General features: G+C 54.0%; 2 protein-coding genes across 7 annotated transcripts in view; one reads left to right on the forward strand and one right to left on the reverse strand.

Annotated features, from left to right (window-relative positions):
- The window catches only part of MGAT5 (alpha-1,6-mannosylglycoprotein 6-beta-N-acetylglucosaminyltransferase), a 345976-nt gene extending 330290 nt beyond the window's left edge, over positions 1-15686 (forward strand). For all 6 annotated transcript variants that reach the window (XM_077861486.1, XM_077861488.1, XM_077861487.1 and 3 more), the window contains 2 exons: positions 3567-3724; positions 9637-15686. In XM_077861486.1, the coding sequence (XP_077717612.1) occupies positions 3567-3724; positions 9637-9835 (357 nt within the window). In that variant the 3' untranslated portion in view covers positions 9836-15686. The remainder of the gene's footprint in view (positions 1-3566; positions 3725-9636) is intronic.
- Positions 15687-16701: 1015 nt separating this feature from the next.
- TMEM163 (transmembrane protein 163) overlaps positions 16702-20072 on the reverse strand; it is a 224648-nt gene continuing 221277 nt past the window's right edge. The window contains 2 exon segments of the mRNA XM_077861496.1: positions 16702-17759; positions 18912-19053. Coding sequence (XP_077717622.1) covers positions 17699-17759; positions 18912-19053 — 203 coding nt within the window. The 3' untranslated portion in view covers positions 16702-17698.

The following is a 20072-nucleotide window of genomic DNA, read 5'->3' on the forward strand; positions in this document are numbered from 1 at the left end:
GTCCCACTGGCCCCCAAAACAGACTCCTAAGAGAATGCCAGGCCAGCGCCCTGGTGAGCCATGAGCAAGGGTGTCTGGAGCCCAAAAGCTCGCATGAGCTTCCATAGGGTGGAGGAGCTGTAGTGGTTGACTAAGAGATGAGCCAGTGGGGCAGCTCCGCCCTCCGGCAGAGCCTTGAGGGCACATCCCTTCGAGCAGTCCCCGCGATGCCATCTTGCCCTTTCCCACATGAGCTGCGGGGGCCCCATTTATTCAGGGCCGCCCCGCAGATGCCCTGCAGATGCCCCACACCACAGTGTCTCAACCCCGTACAGGGTAGAGGAGGGCCCAGAGGAAGGACACGAGTGTCAGTGGAGCACCTGCTGCTGGCCAGTTTCTGTCAGGTCCATCAGCCCCAATCTGGGCCTTCCCACTTGAGGTGCTTTCCCTGGTGCATCACCTCCTGGTCTGACACAGCAGAATCTTTCTCCTTGTTTTCGTTTTACCCCCTGGACCGCTTCATATAGCACACGAGGCTGAGAATGAATGAGAAACCACTTCTCAAGAGTCCACCAGACTGACCAGGTATAGGGATACTCCCCTCAGCTCTAACTGCCTGTAGGTGTCATCCAGGGAGAGACATTCTGTGTTTTCTTACAAACCGTAAAAGCCAGCATTGGAGCCTTAGCTGTCATGGGTTTCTGGCCCCCAAGCCTAATCCAGGGACAGGCCAAGCTAAGTCCTGGAAGCAAGGAAAAAAATTCTCACTTGACCTCTTGTGACATGCCATGTAATCTGATTTGCTTTCCTATACGTCCGCCCATTCTGTACAGGTCACACACAGGCTCTGGTGTTGCATTTAAAGTCTCCTTTTTATAAAACTTAAAAGCTATAGAAGTTCTCAGATTGCTTTTAAAGAATTAGGAGCAAAGTTGCTTGCATTAGCCAGCCAGAGAAACAAACCGAGAAGCAACACTTAACCTTTTCCAAATATCTGTGCACCCGCTCAGCTCTCATCAATAACCCCATTGATCATGGGGTGTTTTCCTTCTTCCTATTTGATGACAGCCATCCTCATGGGATGGACAGCGTGTCAAAGGTCAGCCGATAAGTTTCCGTATGCTTCCAGGTAAGAGAGCAGCAGCCATCAGCGAACACGGTGATACTATTGAGGGTGCCGTAGGTCTGTGCAGTCGAGCCGTCACCCTTAGGAACAGCGTCCAGTCCAAGGTGACTGTGCCGCCCATGGCTTAGCAAGCACGTGGATTGTGCTCAAGATTCTTAAGACTGAGGAGTCAGACAGGGTCTTCCTGCCCGGCTCCTGGTGGCTTTGGAGCGGGACACTCTGCTCATCCTCCCATCATGCCTGTGCCTCCCTCTCAAAAGGTTAGGCTGGGCCCTAATGTCTCTCAATAATCCAGGGTATCTGTAGTATTTCTGCATTGTTAGGCTCTCTGGAATGTTCTATCTTCAGCTGATGTGAATCCATCTTCGGGGTATCTCAGACACGCAGTGAAGGGTTTCTCTTCGTTTGCCACCAAACTCACTTAGGCTCTCAAGGAGTCCAGTGATAGAGTCATGTGAGGCGGAGGGCCACAGTGGGTTTGCCTTACTTGTTGGGGTCTCGTCATGGATTGGAGGAGACTAGAATGGCACCCAGCACTGAGTACTCACTGCCTGCCAATCGCCTTTCTCAGCACGTAACAGCATCACCTCTTTCAGGAAGGAGGTAGGGAGAGGCAGGAGCCATAGGAAGTCCTCACTATCATCATCTTCCTTGTCCTAATGAGGCAGGATGTGCCCTCTGCGCCATCTGCCCGCAGAGCCTGGAGAGCATCCCCTTTGCTCTTTTCTCTTTTGCTCACTGAAACTAATACAAGGACAAACTTAAAAAATAAATAAGTAAAAACTCAAGCAATACAAAAGGGCCCCCTCTGGCCTGTTTTCCAGGGCTGCACCCACTTCATCACTAAGGACCAGGCAGTGGCAGGCCCCACCTGCAGTGTTCCACGTGACCAGACCAGGGGTGGGGATGGCATGAAGTATTTCCTCTGTGGGTGCCAGTTCTGGGAGCCCTGGACCCTGAGATTATAAATCAGCTCTTTCTCTACACGAGCAAGGAAAGGAAACATGAGGAAAATAAAAATATTCCAGAAGGGACATTCGTTGAAAGGTGAATTTCCTTAGCACTCCAGACCATGTCACTCCATTCCCCTCCCAGTGGCATCCACACCAACCTGAGAGATTCTTGTAGGAGCCTGTGCACGTTTATAAGCACCTCCGCAGCTTCTTTCACTCCTCGGGATGTCCAGAAAAGGTTTCCATGTCAGTACATAGAAATCTGTTGTGTTTTAGGGTGTTGAGTTTAAACAGTTAGCTAATTAAATACAGCTTTTAGTTTATTTCACGTCTCTAGCTTCTACTCTGACAATGCCACTGTGGTATCCTTTGTACCCTGTGTGTCCCCATATGTCTGTAGGGTGGATTCCTACCGGTGGAATTCAGAGCCCAGGATCCTGAACACCTCTGAGCACTCCCGAGGGCGAGTCCGCCCCCAGAATGGTCAGGCGAGCCTGGCTCTCCGGGTCTCCTACATGGACAGCACATTCTGCAGGGGGCCACCCCTGGGACTCAGAAGTTGGCTGGGGTTCCAAGCCCAGTGTGCTAGCAGAGCGAGCTCCAGGTGCCACAAGGGTGTGAGTTCCTTCCACTGATAGCTACTCAGGGTTGCCTCAGGCACAGCCCAAGTGAAAGCCTAGGGTTCCAGGTCACAGCTCCCTGTTCCTTGTTGACCTTCTCTCTGGCCCTGCTGGCCTGTCCTCTGGTCCCCCAGGCTGCCCATTCACCGGGTCACCCGCATCACGTCCTTTTGCCCACCCCAGGTCTCCCTGGGATGTGTTAGTTTCCTGCACTCCCTCTGGATCCTGGAAGGGACTGGCCCTGCCCCATTCTGGGCACCCGCACAGGAGCTGTGTTGCTGCTGGGGCCTCTCTTTACAGGGGGGCCAGCATACTTCACCTCCGATCACAGGTCCTCAGGCTGTTTCCCTGGCTGTGGCCTTAGTGCAGCATTACAATCGTCTTCAAGCCCTGAGCCCCCACCAAGGTACCAACCCCACAGTGGGTTCCCTCAGCCGTGTCCCTGCAGACCCCTCCGCTTCACAGTCACAATCTGTACTCGCAACATAGCGTCATGCTAGGTAACTGCCAAATTAGGTAGACACTGAACAGGTCTTTGGAATTGGAGCGAGAACAGAAGAGCTGGTGAAGGTGGACCCGACATGGAGCTTCAGGGCTGGAGGCTTCCATAGCGAGGCTGATGGTCCTGACGACGAAGAGCCACTGCTCGGCACCGGCCCGGTGCTGCACCCGTGCCGCTGTTCCTCTCGCCCTCCAGTCCCTGCGGGCCCTACTGCTGTCCCCTCGTGGATGAGGCAGCCCCTGGGTAGAGAGAGGTGAAGGGACACGTTCTGGCTGGGCCTGATTCCCACCGAGTCTGCCTGCCCCCCTGGTCTGGGCAGCTGGCAGCCCGGGGAGCCCCCGCCCCAAATCCTCGCTCCCTTGACTGATGGCTCCTTGTCGTTTCAGGACTTCTGTCACGGGCAGGTGATGTGGCCGCCCCTCAGCGCCCTGCAGATGAAGCTGGCGGAGCCCGGGCAGTCCTGCAAACAGGTGTGCCAGGAGAACCAGCTCATCTGTGAGCCCTCTTTCTTCCAGCACCTCAACAAAGACAAAGACATTCTGAAGTGAGTCCTGTGGGTCGGGAGGGCTGGGCTGAGAAGGCCAAGGTTCTCGGGGAGCAGGTCCCCCAGGCCCCCAGAGCGTTAGCCTGGCGGCTTTGTTGTCAGGTGGGTGAGGTCACCTGGCGTGCCACTGTATTTAGAACTCCAGTGGGGATGTATTGGTGTAAATAGTGTGTGTTAGGGATTGGAGATTGCAGGAACTGTTCGGTTTGTCCGTGGTACACCCAGGGAACTGCAGGCGTGGAGACAGACCTAAAACCACGAGCCTGGAGGGCCCCACCCCTGGGCTCCCCCTGGCAGAGGCTGGGTGTGCAGACGGCCCCTAGCAGAGCCTGAGTGGTGCAGGGGGCAGGTGGGAATCTCCAACCCCGGAGCACAGAAGGAATAAAAAATCCGCGTCAGGAGCTGGCATCGAACTGCCCGCAGTAAATCCCGTTACCACCTTCCCCTCCTGCAGCTCCTGTCCCCGCTTGCACTCAATGCCAGCAGCCTTGGGGCATGGAGCATTGCCCGGGCACGTCTGCTGGGTTCCTCAGCAGGGAGGCGGGGGCGGCCCGGGGAGCACAGGCCGGAGCAGCGCCCACACGGGGCCCTCTGGATGGCTTAAGTTCTTCCCCTCATGCCTGCACTACTTGCAGTGATCCTGTTCACCTCCCTTGGCATTGGCATGTGCAGATCCCACGTTTCTACGTGAGGTTTCTTCTGGCCTCTGACTTGTGACCCCATGTCAGCACTGAATCTGTGCTCCCCGTTTTTATGACACCCGCCCTGGGCCTCCTAGTACTTAACTACCCACGAGCTCTGGTTAAGTGCTGCATAGCTCTGGTTAAGTGCTTTCCCTTGAGGGACTTGCTGTCCCGACCCGAGGTATTCGGTAGAGGAGTGGTACTGTCCAGTCCTGAAAAGGAGGGTTAAGAAATGGGCTAGACTCACTGCTCATCACTGGCCTCTCTCCGCTCTGGCTTCATGCCCTGTTACAGCCGTTGGCCACTGTGGCTATCCGGGCACAGAGGCCTGAGCTGGTGGCCTGGTCCTGTCTGTACATCTTATTATTCTCAAGCATGGAATAAAACCCTTCTTAGAGAGCTTGGCCTCTCGCTTCTCGCCTTGCAGGAAAGCTCTCCTGAGGAGGGATGTGGAGGATGCTGGTTTTTCCCTTTTTTTTTTTAATGTGAAGATCAAGATCAGAGACTACTTGATTCCACCATCAAAACAAAGGCCAGAAGAGAGTCAGCTTGGCACCCTACTCTGTCACCAGTGAAACTTTGTGAGAGGGGGTGGTGGTCTAATATTTAGGGAAAGACTAATGGTATAGAAGCTTCCGTTTCCGTAGCACGGACACCTGAATTCGGGGGTTCCAGGAGGGGCTTCCTACTGGCTCCTTTTGTGGAAAACTTCCGTAGCAAGGTAGCTTTCTGAGAACCCCTAGTATCTTACCTGTTTATATGGAAATCTGGATTCGCTGGGGCTAGACCAGGGACTGTGTTCACAGATCTGACTATGTGCGGTCTCCATCTCCACCTCTGCAGGGGGAAACGTGAGAAGGTGCATCCTGAGAATGGAACCCAAATGGGCCACCTCTAAAGCACGGCCCTTCCTTCTTGGCCGGGCAAGAGTCAGGGCTCCTGCCTGGGTCCAATGATCAGGGCCTGGCTCAGGTGGCACAGGGCCCCACACAGCTGGCCTGTCTCTGGAGCAAAGGTCTAGGTCCCGTGGAGGGACAGAGAGGGGAGCCCGCAGGTTAATTTCTTCTGTTCTTTCAAGTTCTAACCTATAAGATGGGGCAGCCTGTGTGATGATGAGGGAATGTGCAGCTGGTGGCCAGGATAGAGCAGAACAGCCCCTTCATCCAGAGAGACTTGGGCAGTGGATCAGGCTCGAGGCTGCCAGGCTGAGGCTAGAAAAGCCGGTCCCCTCCCCATCCTCCCTGTCCACCTCCTCAAACCCTGCAGAGCCCATGAGGGCGATGGCCTCATGGGGCTGTCCTGTGTCTAGGCCCTGTGCCTTGGGATTGCTTCACACCTGTTTCCCAAACCCCACTATAGTTATGTGGGATTTCTCCCAAGGAGACAGCAATGAATGCTAATTTTGTAATAAAGCTGTCTCAAATTAATTCCCTGAATATAAGAGCCCTATTGAATACCTTGTTCCTGCATTTGTAAATACCGATAATGTTGTAAAACCCCAGCTCTCTGGTGGTCTGTTGAGTGCCTCCTCGGTATGAGGCAATCCTGGTTCCTCCGTATTCATGGCCAGTTAGCAAAATGAGTGACTACTACAAGCCCATGCTACTTACTTTTCCTTCTCCAGCGTGGGACCTGGTTCTCAGCTTAAGCTCCTTTTAGTCTTTTGGTGCCCATGACCTTGAAGAACCATTGAAGAACTATCCATCCCTGTTGTGTAGTAGGAACTTAAATCACATAGATCAGGCCCTTTGGAGTGTCCTGTGCTGTCGTCTTGAATTAGGGGCAATCAGGCAGCTGGTCATGGAGCTGCCTTTCACTCAGGGCATGAGGTAGGTGCTAGAGAGGCGCCTACAAACTCCTGTGCACAGAACGTGCATGAATCAGTTGTGCTAACACAGACCAGGGGGCGGGGGCCCAGAGGCAGAGGCCCCGGGAAAAGCCAGAATCAGAGCTGGGATGGCCCCCTAGGAAGGACCTTGGCTCCATAAGTAGGAACACATGTTAATGTGATACCTGATTTGTAATATTGCTACCTTTTCAAGTTACATCTTCTAAAATATGAAATGGTTGAGTTTGGCAGTTCTTTTTGAAGATGGGGAATTCTAAACCGTGAAGTCTAGACCATGAGCGCTGTGGCACCTGAGTCAGGTCACGAGTGAGTTTGGGGGACTTGGTGGACTCAGGGTCAGAATAAGCAGAGCAGGGTGGGTGAGGGAGGAGAGGAACTCAGGGGCAGGGAAGGGAGGAGTAAGACCAGTAGATGGGATCCTGCTTGCATCCGTTCATCCTGTGTCTGTCTTGTTGGGAGGGAGGGATAAGTTGTTTCTATCCCCACAGGATGTCGGCAGCCCCATGGGGAGGTGGGGCTTTGCCCTTTTAATCTAGGTCTAGAGCTATAAATGTAAACCAAGGGCTGCTGGCCTCAGAAGCCCCTCCCATCCTGTGAGAGGCCAGCTGGGGGGAGTTCAGCATGGCAGGGTCCTACAGAAGGGACAGAAGGGGAGCGGCAGTGTGCTAGGAGTCTCTGGGTGGGAGTGAGAGTATGTGTGGCGGAGTGTGTGTGTGTGTGTGTGTGAAAGAGACACAGACATCACAGAACAGGGAAGCAGACGCAACAACACGCATGCTCTGAGAAGGCAAGGGCTCCCCCGGTGGGGCGTGAGGACTGCTGGTGCATGGAGGCTGGTTCCCAGATGCACTCCAGCAATTGGGGAAAATCAGCTCAACCCCCTGACTTTTGCCCCCTAATTCAGCAAGGACAGCGCAGTGCTCTTCCTCACTGCCCAGGGCTGTGAAACAGGGACCTGCACACTAATGAAAGGGGGAGCTCCCTGGGGGCCAGGCGGTTGGACGGCATCCAGAAGGGTCTGGAGCCATATATGCCCAGAGCCCCACGTTGACCGAACCGTCAGGGAGCTGCCCTGTGACAGGTCACGTATAGTTCTGGGGAACAGTGCTACTTGAGCACTTCGTGGTGGTCTTTGGACATCATTCCCCACCAGGCTGCTTCTGCTGCGGCTTCCGTGGAGATGTGTTCGCAGACTTTGTACACGTGACCTCACATCCTGGGAACACGTGCCTGGCGCCAGCTGGGTCACCAGGGGCAGGAGGCTTTCCTCATGGCTCCTGACAGTTATACCCCTGCCGTGGGTCTGAGAGTTGTAGAGATTCCCACACCCCTGGGTAGCCGTGTACTCGGCAGGTGGCTGGAGTTAAGACAGAGCAAGTCCTAGAATTCACCTAAATAAGGAAATAACCTAAGCATCACCTTTATTCTAAAGCTGTGTTCCATATAGAAACCTGGAAGGCACAGATGAATTCTGGAGAACCCTTTCTGTGAGTAGGCCAGTGGGGGTATCCTGTGAAGGACCTGGTAGCCCAAATCTCTCTTTTTTTTTTTTTTTTTTTTTTTTTTTAGAGAAATCCATAAATCCCCACTTCCTGTCCTTGTTTTCATGGTCTGTGACCTTATCTGTCTGGGTGCCTACATCTTCCAGCTGCTACACCAAGACCAGAGGTGTCACGGCTTTGAGGGAGCTCGCTGGTGACTACAGGAGCACCCTAAAAGTGGGTGCTGCCCTCTGAGCATGAAGAGCCAGGCAGGCAGGCTCAGAGAACTCACTAGAAGCCCTAACTGATGTGCTGGGAACTGTCCAATTCGTGTTGGCAAGGGCAGGCGTGGGCCAGGCAGTTCGTTGGCTGGAGGAAGACAAGAGGGGGCAGGGGTAACAGGGAATATGGTGCTTTCCACCCAGCGTTTGGAGGCTTTCCAGAGGCAGCAGGAAACCTAGAGTGCCCCATCTGGATCCCCACCCTGTCAGCAAGAATCGAGATTTAAGTGTACAAAGCAAAATGGAGATGCTTGGCATGTGCATAAATTCACAGCATGGGGCAAGGGAGGGAGGTCGCAGAGCGCATCCAGGGCTGGGTGACCATGGTGACAATGACGATGTGCAGTAAGGGTAAGGGTTACCGCTGATTGCATACCTACCCAGAGCTGCGCTCTGCCAAGTGCTCTATAAGCACTGATTTAATTTCTGCAGCTCCCGCAGGGGTTCAGGATGATTTGCCCCCCACTCCACAGAAGAGGAAACTGAACCAGAGAGAGGCTCGCTCGTTTGTCCAGGGTCTCCTGGCTCATAGAGATGAAGTCAGGATTCAAACTCAGGGCTGGCTGGACCTTCCCCCCACCCCCCCCACCCCCGCTTCTTCTCTTCTCTGGCATTGGGATAGCATGCCAGACACCTGATGAGGCCTCCTTGCTCTCGGGGCCACAGGGCGGGTGGGACCAGTGTACCCCAGGCCAGAGGAGAGGGTACGCGGCTCTTCTTGGAGCTAACAGGCCGGCACAGGCGGTGGCCCCAGCCTGAGGAAGCACAGCCACATGGCTCTGCAGCCCACAGACCTTTCAGCTGTGGGGGGAGGATGACAGAGGAGTAGCAGCGCGGGTCTGCAGTCAGGGCTTGGATTAGGAGTCCTGCTGTCTGTCCACAAGCCTCAGGCACTTAGCTCTCCGGAAGGGGTGGGAGGGAGCCTACTGCCCTGGACCAAGGGACTGCAGAGGCGCAGTGGACTGATGCCCGGGACCCCCCGCCCCCGGCCCCGGAGACCACTGATGGCTTTCCAGTGGGAGACTGAGGCCATGTCACATAAATCTTTAAACCATCAATAAAAACATTAAACATTTTTTAAAACATTTAAATAAATGTACGCCTTTGTCCCAGTTCTCACTCCCCTGGAGTAACCCTTGTGAAGGCTTTAGGGTGCAGCCCTCTCCTGTTTCGGGGCGCACACACACAGGCTGAGCCACTCTACATCTCGTTGTGTTACTTGCCTGCCTCCCTCAAAGAGCTCTCCGAGGTGCTTCTTGCATCTCTACCTCCTGCTTTCTCAAGGGCCACACAGACCTCCGAAAAGCGCAGATGTGCTACAAATTATTCAGCCCTTCCCCACTTGGTGAGAATTCGGGTTATTGCCATTTTTTTCCTCCATTATGGACAGTGTTTCTGGGAGCAGCCTCGAACACATTCACACACACACACACACACCCCTTTCTCGAGCCTGGACTCCTGGAGGTGGGGAATCACTATGTCATAGGGTGGCTACCGGTTCCTTTTGAGGGCAGGTGAACTGTCCGTGCTCCCCATACCTCCGGAGGTGGGCTGGGGGAGCCGGTGACCAAGCTAGTCCCTGCACCTCCAGTCCTCATGCCTTTCTCTCCCTCTTCAGGTACGAGGTGGTCTGCCAAAGCTCAGAGCTGGCCAAGGACATCCTGGTGCCGTCCTTCGACCCCAAGAACAAACACTGTGTGTTTCAAGGTGACCTCCTGCTGTTCAGCTGCGCGGGCGCCCACCCCAGGCACCAGAGGATCTGCCCCTGCCGGGACTTCATCAAGGGCCAGGTGGCTCTCTGTAAAGACTGTCTATAGCGGCCGTGGCTCGGCCTCACACTCACTCTGCGGGGGGGACAGTGGCTCCAACCCCACTGGGGCAGCGCCAGGGGGCCCGACGTGTCATTCAGGGACTCTGGCCAGAGCCTGAACTGTACGGTGGGAGGTTTCGACGTGGTGTCGCTCCTTCTGCGGTGGGAGAGCCCCACAGCTGAGCTCCCCCCGCCAAGAACGGAATGAGCAGATGTCAGGCCGGGTGCCTGGCTTCTCCCTGGCACAACTTCATTTTTATTTCTCGAAGAGACTGTGTCGATGCAGCTGCTCCGAGGTAGAATGAGAGTATCAAGATTCATTTAAAACAGAACCAGAGGAGGAATTGGAGCTGGTCGGAAAGAACTTTATACGGGAACATTCCTAAACCCCATTAACTTATTTATTTGGGAGGGAGGGAGGGGGAAGAGGGGAGGGCAAGGAGGGATTGATCACACGTCTTGTTTCTCTGATTTCCCACTGTTTACTGTCCACCTTCACTGTATTATGACTCCTGTCTGCTTCCAGAAGGAAGCAGGAGGGAGACAGGATGCACTGTGGGGCCGGTGGCTCGCTTGAGGGCAGCTGTGGGGACCTAGCTCCTCCAAGTAGTCGGTGGCAGAGCAAAAGCAAATGTTGTGTGTGCTTGACAGCTGGCAGCTAGGGGACAGGTAGCTCCTGGGCTCGGGAGGACAGTCCTGTGTTATCCTGAGAGCCCAGCCGGGGACCAAAGATGGGGCTGCTTTGCAGTGAGAGCTCCTTTCCTCAACCCTCCCCCTCCTCTTCCCATCTCATTCTCTCCCCCCTCCCCCGCCCTCAAACACACACACACACACACACACACACACACCCCTTGGCCCTGATTTCTGATGAGGATCCCTTTAGCAAAGAAACGCAGGATTGGGTGACTGACATTGGCTGGTTGGTGGCAAATCCGCCCTCCCTCAGATGGCCCGGGAAGGAGGGACGTAGAAACCCGGGACTACACGTCATGCTTGCTTACCCTTGAGGAGGGTTATCCGAGCTGGGGTGTGGACAGGCATGAAGCTGGCCCCTGAGAACCAGTGTCGCCACCAGAGCTGCGCGCCAGACCGGTGGGCTTGGTGTTCTGTTCCTTCTAATGTCTGATGTCACCAGAGTCCCGGGAATGAGGCTCTCAGCGGACCTGACGTTGGCAGGGGGAGCAGGAACAGGCCAGGACGGTGTGCGGTCCTGGCCTGTCACCTGTGGGGGTGCGTGTGTGTCTTGCACAGAATTGGAGTCTGATGCTGGCTCTTACCCAAGGCACGAATACTCTGAGGGGGACATTCTGAGCTGGCAGGTTGGCCCAGCCGGGCCGTGGGGTCCCCCGCTAGCCCCGTGCTAGCAGCGCGTCCGTGCTCTGGCTGGTGTGTGTGTTTCCCTTGAAGCCCCTGGCATCTCCATGCTGGTGACCGCGAGCCCGCTTCTCCCTCTTGCGGAGCGTCGCGCGCAGGTGGCGTGGAGCGCCTTGGTCACCGAGGCACGCACGGGTCCCCCCGCGCTTCCCAGCACCCCGCCTGCTGTCCTGGACGGCCAGCCCGGCCTCGGTCTGCCAGGACAGTTCGGCAGGGCCCCTGGCCGGGAGGGCCTTCGGGAAGTGAGCTACGTCGGGAATCCTGCCTCTTGAGGACCACAGGGCGCGTGGAGCCCTTAGGTGTGGGAAGTTAGGGTGTGCCTGCCTCTCGCCCCCCCGCCCCCCAGTGCAGAAGTAGTTATCAAGTGCACAGCCAGCCTGGGTTTTTCTTAGACTCTCAGTGGGTCTGAATTTCACCCCTAATCCCAGAGAGTGAAGGGAGTGAGGCGGAGCGGCCGGGGGTCTCCTCCACCCCTCAGGTGACCCCTGACCTGAGCACGTGTGCGGGGAGAGCATGAGCAGGGGCCCCTCAGGAACTAGCTGAGAGCACCCTCTGCCTGGGCCCAGCAGCAAGGGCATTAAGTCCAAAGGGAATCTCGGTGATAAGGGGTGTGGGGTGTGTGTGTGTGTGTGTGTGTGTGTGTGTGTGTGTGAGTTTTGCAAGGGTAATTCCTGCTGTAGGAGAAACAACCGCCTTCCGTGTCGGTAGGAACAGCTTTTCCTTATGAAATGAGTCTCCTGGTTTCACCCTAGGTGGTGGGAATTCCCTTGAGCTCCCAGGGCTGCAGTTCCTGGGTCACTGCTGCCCTCTCCTGGGCTCTTCTGGAAGCTTCCAGAGGTGAGGATGTCATGCAGGCACTGGGCCAGCAGGGGGAGCCGGCAGGCTGACGCGCGATCACTCTAACAGGACCAGATGAACCCATTTTGCAGAGCTGTTTCAGTAAGCACAGGGACTCAGAGCAAGGAAGCTGCAAAGCAGCGTTCCCAGAAAGATGCTGTGTCTGCCTGGTGTTCCAGAAGCTGCAGGGATTGTTGGTGACTGGCCTGTTTGCTGAGCTCAGGGCCTCCCCACCCTCCCCATTCTCTCCTCTAGTCAGGACTCAGGTCTAGCAGCCCAACAGAACACTTTCCTGCACTTGAGGATCCCTGTGCCTCCCCCCCCAGTCCAGTAGTGGCCAGGAGGACCCCGAGTTCTGCACATAGAGCTGCTGCTCCCGGGGCAGACGCACACTCCAGGTGTCTGGGGCATTAGGCGGCGACACCGAACGTATAGCGGCTCCCAGACCACCACAACCTTGGCCCAAATCTGGTCAGTGGCCCCCAAGAGGGAATTGGGGAGGGAGCCTCCATCTGCCCGGGGTGGAGGGGGCACAGTTCCTGGCTGCCCCCGGGAGAGGACGGTGCCTCTCAGTAGGATCCGGGAGCCTTGGTGGTTTTGCTGCTGCCAATCTGAACAGAATCCTAAACCAGTTTTTAATTGATGATTTCCACAGGGACAGAACTCCCGAGTCAGGATCAGTGTCTTCCTGTGTCCTAAGCATACCTTGCCTTGTCTGTAAGTTGTTTTTGTTTTTTCTCAAGTAAAATTTGGCTTATTTACCCCCACTGTGACCCTAAATTCTTAAACATGAGAGAAATTTATCTAATTTATTAAAAGAGAGAAAGCTTTCCTTTGAAACGTAAACACTTTGAGAAGTAAAAACTCCTGAAAGGGGAAGCACACTTCTTCTAATGCCAGTAAAAACCTCCTTTATTTCGTGTATATAATTTGATTTGCACATGTACAAATGGAGACACTTTTTTGCGTTTTTGCCGGGATTGGTTTTGTTTTGTTTTTTTGTTTTTTTGTCACTGCTTTAGTTTGCTTTTTTTGTGTTTTCTCTATGTTTTGAAATAGTGTTTCTTTGGTATTTATTGTCTCTCTGACGTGCCTTTTCACTTTTCTTTGGGGTCGGTTTTTAGAAGGTGGGAACCATTTAAGGAAGATCATAGACTCCTCCCGTTTGAAGATAGGACATATCTTTGTGTCACCATAGATGCTCTGGCTGGGCACCAGAAGTGCCCTCCAGGCCCTGGGCCACAGCATATGTGCTCCCTCACCCCCGTGAGGCCATGAGAACCCCCAAGAGAAGGGCTGGCTTCCTCCGGCCCCCCCATGCCCTCCCAGGCTGCTCCACATTTTTGGATCTGAGGACTGCTGGTTGCCCGTGTGCCAACAGGCCTGGGCTCCCTGCAACCCAGGTACTTGGTGACATGTGGTTGGGACAAAAGACCAGTGCCATCTGAGAGGTTGCACTGGAAGAGAACTGTCTCCACTGAGTTCATTAGTAGCATTGACCCCAAAACTCGATCTGATTATCATAAGGGGGAAGCATATGCACCCCTGTTGTTTCCTTAGGGAACACAGGGTTCAGTAGAGGTGATAAAACCATATGCTGTGTATAGGTGGGTTTGTGCTTTTGAGACCAGACCAAGGTAGGCCACCCCAATTCTCCAAGGTGGTTGACCTAGATTGTGTATATCTTTGGGACAGTACTACCCTCACCAATGCCCCCCCCCCCCAAATCCTTGATTTAAAAAAAATTTTTTTTTTTAACGACAGGCTCGGTTATGTTCCTATCCCAAGCCTGGATTACTGTATTTATTTTAAAATATTATAATTTCCACATTGGCTTCATTCTAATCCTATCCATCCCATCCCTGTAGGGCTGCAGAGCCCCTCCCTGTGAAAAGATGGATGGACGGATGTAGATTCAGATTTCTTTAGGGAGGTGGGAATTTGCTAAAGCTGAGGATGAGTTCTTTCATGCTCGTTGGCTTCAACAAAAACTGGAAACTTATGTTTTTATAGCTAAAGGCCAAATTAGCTGTATAGTCTTGGGTGCAAAAAAAAAAAAAAACTTACCCTAGCTTTCTTAGCACCTAGGGTTTTTGTGAGGATTCAGTGTTTAGCCGTGTCTGGCACATAGTAAACCCTCGTAAATGTTAAATATTGTTATTATTAGCGTTTCATAAAATTTGAGAAATAAAGAACTAAGTAATACCTATATGAAAATGCTATTCCAAGTTGATGGAGTGTTGTAGGAATTTCTGATTTAGGATGTCCAAGTCCCATGCCCATCCTGCTGGTTGAAATGTTACTGTATCCCTGAATGCACTGATTTGCAAATAGGCCTGATGAAACTAGGCTGTAAGAATTTGTGAACGGGAGATGAAAAGGGTGACCCACGTGCTTGACCTCGCCCCACTGATGTCTTCTGGACCATTTTAGGGTTCTTCTTTGTAGGACTTTCTGAGCTAGAAATTAAGTTCTCTGACAGACTGTACCCCTCACATCAAAGTTATCTATATTCCTCTGAAATGGAATAAGACTTTCTGCATTTTGAGGAGAAAGGCTTGACCAGGTGACTTTCTCATTCCCCAGTAAGTCCCTTTGCTGGTCCCTGCTGGCGGGGCAGCCCCTCCACAGTCCAACCCACAGGGATCAGACCCTGGGCTGGTTAGCAGTCACGTGTTTGTTTTGAACCCATTCCTTGAGAAGACCCACCCCTCCCCCAGGCCAGCTCGGCTAGCTGGGGACCCCAAGGCTATCCCACCACCCAAATGGAGCAATGGGGGGGCAAGGGGTGCAGTGTCTTCAGAACCACTCCCAGGAGGCTGCTCATGGTTCAGTGAGGTTTCCTCAAATCACCGAAATACTATTTGCTTTTTGTTTTCTTGGGGTTTTAGCCTCTTTCTTCCCTGTTGTAGAGTTTTATCTCCTAACTTGGCACTATTCTGGATGGGCTGCAGTTGGGCATATGGAGGAGTGTGCTGGAGTCCGGGTTCTTCCTAAGTTCCTTCGGATTCTTTAGCCGAATCCGCAGTCTTATGTGTTTGTGGATGTAAGGTTGGAATTCACCTTCTTCAGAGCATCATTCCCTCTCACCCCAGATTCTGTGGCACCTTAGGACCACCCCCCCACCCCCCCGGGCCGCTGGTGAGGAGCAGCAGAGGGCAGCTGTGTGCTCCTGGGGCGGGGGGGTGACCGGGGGGGCGGAGGCAGTAGTGCGAGCTCAGACAGTGGCCAGTGGCACAGGCCCTGAAAGCCTTGCTGGAACAGCAGGACAGCAACTCCGCGCAGTCCGCCACCTCCGCCGGAGCCAAGATGGAGCAGGCTTTGGCTCACTGTCATGCCCACGTATTAACAGGACAAGAGCAGAACTATCGATGCCAAAGGAGATGGTGACATCCTTTCTACTGTAGTTGCTGTCACAGCCTTGATGTCCTTAAGCTAACGGCCGTTTGCGTGTGTGTCTTCAAACAGCTCCTGGTCCAACCATTTTCTACTGTTCACTTCCGGGGTTAAGTAGTGCAGGATCCTGCAAATAAGGTGTCGCTGTCCAAATGTACTGTACCTGCATAGAGAACACTGCTTTGTTTGCCAGTGTTGTAGAGAAAACTAGGGAGAACTTTATTTTTCAATAAACTTTTGTTGTGTGACAAGTGGCAGTGGTTTTTGGGGGGGTCTGGGTTGGGTGTGGGGTCACCTGCAGCACAAACCCAGCTGCATCCCCCGATGCTGGCGTCCACCGACGACATGGCATCCATGTGCCAACGCCCCGCGGGAAATGCTGATGAGAAGGTACGTTTAAGGAGTGGGGCGAGAAAGGTTTTAGGATCATGGATTCATTCCCTTATGTGGCACCCACCCATGCTAATTTCAGAGCACTTCCCCTGTCCTGCAGTCACCTACAAGGGAATGGAATTGGAAAGTGGATTGGGGTAAGTGGGCTTTTTTGGGGGGGTAGGAGATGCCCCAGAAAGGACAGTCACATCCATGCCCACACCAAAGGCTTGTCTGAGGTAATGCTGGAGGGCCATGGCCAGCCTCCATGAGGCCAGAACTCGCAGCTACTGCCTGCCTGGAATGCAGACACCCCGCAGTTCCCATCATGCATCTGTGGGACACAAGTCCCTAAAAGTGCCAGAGAAAACTCGAGTGCTTAAATTTGGGAGGGCACTACACCATTAGCTTCCCCTCCCTAAGCTTCTGTACTGTATGCTAGACACCGTGAGGAAAGAAATCTATTGAATCTTGCATTTCCCAGACCTGCTCATATAGTCAGTCAACCAACCCTTTCTTCCATGTGATGTATCCGTATCCCTTGGAACATTCTTCAAAATGCTGTTGGAGGAAGCCACGCAGGAGGTGTCGGATTGAATCAAGGTTAGTGACCCCTCAGAACGAACCACCTCCCCTCAGCTAGCCAGAGACAGGCCCCTGGGAGCAGAGGCAAGGGGGGCAGGGGGCAAGGCCCAAGGAGCATCATCCCGCAGTCCCAAGCACCACCAAATGAATGTGCAGCCCCTGCCCCTCACAGGGCCTGCAGCGCCCATCAGGACGGTCCTTCGGGGTCTCCCCACTCACCACCCCCAGGCACCAGGGTAGGGACCCCTTCCATGGCAACAGAAAACCTGCCCGGCACAGTGACCACAACGCTCCAAGATAACCTCCCCGTACCATACAAAACAGGTAAAGGTCTTTATTGGTCAGACACTGTCACCTGGACAGGCAGCAGTGCCGGAGGTACAGAATGTTGTGTGACGGGGGAACATTTGTACGGAATCTACACCTAACGTTACATGAACAGAGAACATCTTGTTCCTGGAGGGGCAAGCCATCTCTAACAGACTGTAATGTACCATTACCACTTAACACAGCATATAGATATATGCATATATGGATAGATTATATAATTATTTATTACAAATAAACTGTAGTTTCACATCTCTCAAAAATGGATCCTGTTTTTACATGTATGTTCAGGTTCTGAATGTACAAGAAAGGGTCATGTGCTTAGTTCAACCATGCAAAGCTCATACGAGTATCACTAAGTACTTTAAAAATAGAATGGTCTCCTTTTGAACAAATCTGTTTAGATTCAGGATTAGTAAAACAGTATGAAACTAATGAAGTACCTTGGTAGAAATTAGAAAGTGATGTGGACTGATGGATCTGGGTATGTAAAGGGGTGAGGGACGAAAGGTATGGTCTTCCCTTAAAATCTGCCAGGAGATAAGAGACTCTGGACCTGGAGGTGGCCGGGGGGCCACGGGGAGTCCCGCGGAGGTGGGTCGGCTCGGTTGCTATCCGTTTCAGGCTGAGAGCACCACAGGGGAACTTTCTGCCAAGCAGAGATCTTACCCTACCCACAAGAATCTTTTTTTTTTTTTACTCCAGAAAATAGAAAAGGTCAGTTCTTGCTGGAGGTGGGGAGACCTGTCCCCGCTCCCGTGCGCGTTGTCCTAACAATGGTTGACGGGGGGCAGTGGAGCAAAGGGGAACAGCGCAGACTGACCTGCCGGGCAGACCTTGTTCCCATGAACACAAACTTTCCAAAAAAGAAACTGGATGTTCAGTGAAATATTGGCACCATCTGCCTGTGTGGAAACCTCGTCGTCCTGACGGTCTTCTGCGGACACAGAGCAGCGGGCTCTGGCCCCGCTGGCCACTGTCACTCAAACATCTCGTAGTGGCGGGTCTGCCTCACCCTGGGCACCATGTCGATGAGGAGTCTGCAAAACGGAAGCACAGAGGTCACCCCAACATGGACCCCCTGTGGCCCAGGGGCTTGAGCACTGGGGGAAGTAAACAGAAGGCTCTTTGAAAACTGTAATTCATGTGCCATAAAACTCAACCTTTTAGAGTGAACAACTCCCTGAATTCACAGGTTGTACAAACCATAACCACCGTCTAATTCCAGAACATTTCCATCACCCCAAAAAGAAACCCCAATCCCACCTGCAGACATTCCCCATCTTCCCCTGAGGCCCACTGATCTACTTTTTGGGCTATTCTGGATATTTCCTCCATGTGGAATCATGTAACAAGTGGCCTTTTGTGCCTGGCTGCACTTGGTACCTGTTTTTGAGGCTCATCCACGTTGTAGCATGGAGCAACGCTTCATTCTTGGGAGGGGCTGAGGAATATTCTACTCTGTGGCTCTACTATGTTTATCCATTCATCGGTTAACAGACACTTGGGTTGTGTCTGCTTTTTGCCTACCATCGGTAATTTCGCTGTGATCGTTCATGTGCAAGTCAGTACGTGAATTTGTATTTTCACTTCTCCGGAGTAGACAGGTAGCCAGGAGTGACAGTGCTGGGTCAAGTGGGGACTCCAACATTTAACATGCTGAGGAGCTACTCGGCTATTTCCAAAGGTGCCGTCCCATTGTACATCCCACCAGCAACGTCTGAGGGTTCTAATGTCTCCTCATGCTGGCCAACCCTTACTGTCCATCCCTCTTATTATAGCTGTCCTCATGGAACACAGGAAGCCCTTTAACAGTTAAAAACCCAGTGCCTTGGGGCACCTAGATGGCCAGGGGTTGAGCATCTGCCTCTGGCTCAGGTCGTGATCTCGGGGTCCTGGGATCGAGTCCCGCATCAGGCTCCCCGCAGGGAACCTATTGCTCCCTCTACCTATGTCTCTGCCCCTCTCTTTGTGTCTCTCATGAATAAATAAATAAAATCCTAAAATAAAAGAAAGGCAGACAAAAGTAAAACACTGCCCACTACAATAATACCGGGCCCCTGCTGGGGGCTTTTCTAGTCACCTGACCTCACCCGGGCTCAGAAAGGTTCCAGGTGCAAGGTGTGACTGTCAGGAGTGGCCAACCGAGCATTCCCGGCCCCTGGGGAAGCAGAGACAAAAGGAGAACTTACTTGACTCCGTAGGCAAATATGGTGAGGCCGATCAGCACACCTATGCTGCCGTCCAGGTACCAGACCGCCGCGTTATGCTTGAACACCTCCGCGCTCAGAAGAATGGAGAAGCCCATCACGCCACCCACGAGGGAGTTAAAGCCTGGAGAAACGGCAGAGAGAGGCTGACGGCAGGGCCAGGAGGACTTTCTTGGCCACCAGCGAGGCGACCCAAAGGCCAGGTGTGCCCCCACGACCCGGGCTTCCCCCCCTGCTGAATCTGCAGGGTCCAGGCCAGTGTCCGCACAGGACAGTCACACCCTGGGCGACTTCAACAGGTGGAGCGCAGTGATGGACGGTCCGCCGGGCCCCGCCGGCCCCCACATCCTTCCACTCCAGGAAAGGACACGCCAAGCCTAGAATTTGTGACAAGGCTGCAGAAAAGGCCACCGGAACGGGGCTGGAGCTAAGGGATGCTGATGCGGGGCCACGGGGCGGAGCCGGGGCTCCCCGAGGGCAGGGTCTAGGTGAAGAGCAGCGTCAGCACGGGGGCGAGGCCGGGGTACACCCCCTTGCTCTGGACTGGGGTGCAGCCTCCCGTGGGCTCCGCCGACACCGTCGTCCCGCGCTCCGGCTGCAGGCGATGCCGTGCCCTTGGGGAGCGCCCCCCCGCCCCCCCCTTCATCCCTGTGCCTGGACTCCTGCTCCTGAAGCTTCGCCCTGGGAGAAGCCGCCCCTCCACCTCCTCAGTCTCCTTCCTGGACCCACGGCACCCACACCCCCACCCACGCACACACACCTCTGCAGCCCCTCACAACTCTCGGAAGAGCCGTGTCCCCCATGCAGCCCGGCTCCCCCGCCCTGAGGTCACCAGTGGGCATGTTGCCACCCGCCCGGGTTCATAACCGGGGCCCCTCTTCGCATGGCTGGCTGGCGCCTCTCCCCTCCAGCCACCCCTTCCCAGTCCCCGCTGCTGGATCCTTCCTCTCTCCCCTGGGGGGGGGGGGGGGCCTGTGCAATGGTGGGAACCCCTCCGCCCTCCCCACACCGAAGTCGCCCTTCGGCCCCACCTTTCTGCTGAGCTGCGGACCCGCTCATAAGCATCTCAAACTGAACATATTCAAAGCGAACAAAATCTTAATTTCTGCCCCCGAACACCTCACCCTCTCACTACCTTCTCTG

The sequence above is a fragment of the Canis aureus genome, chromosome 20 (assembly GCF_053574225.1).
Source record: "Canis aureus isolate CA01 chromosome 20, VMU_Caureus_v.1.0, whole genome shotgun sequence".
NCBI classification, from domain to species: domain Eukaryota; kingdom Metazoa; phylum Chordata; class Mammalia; order Carnivora; family Canidae; genus Canis; species Canis aureus.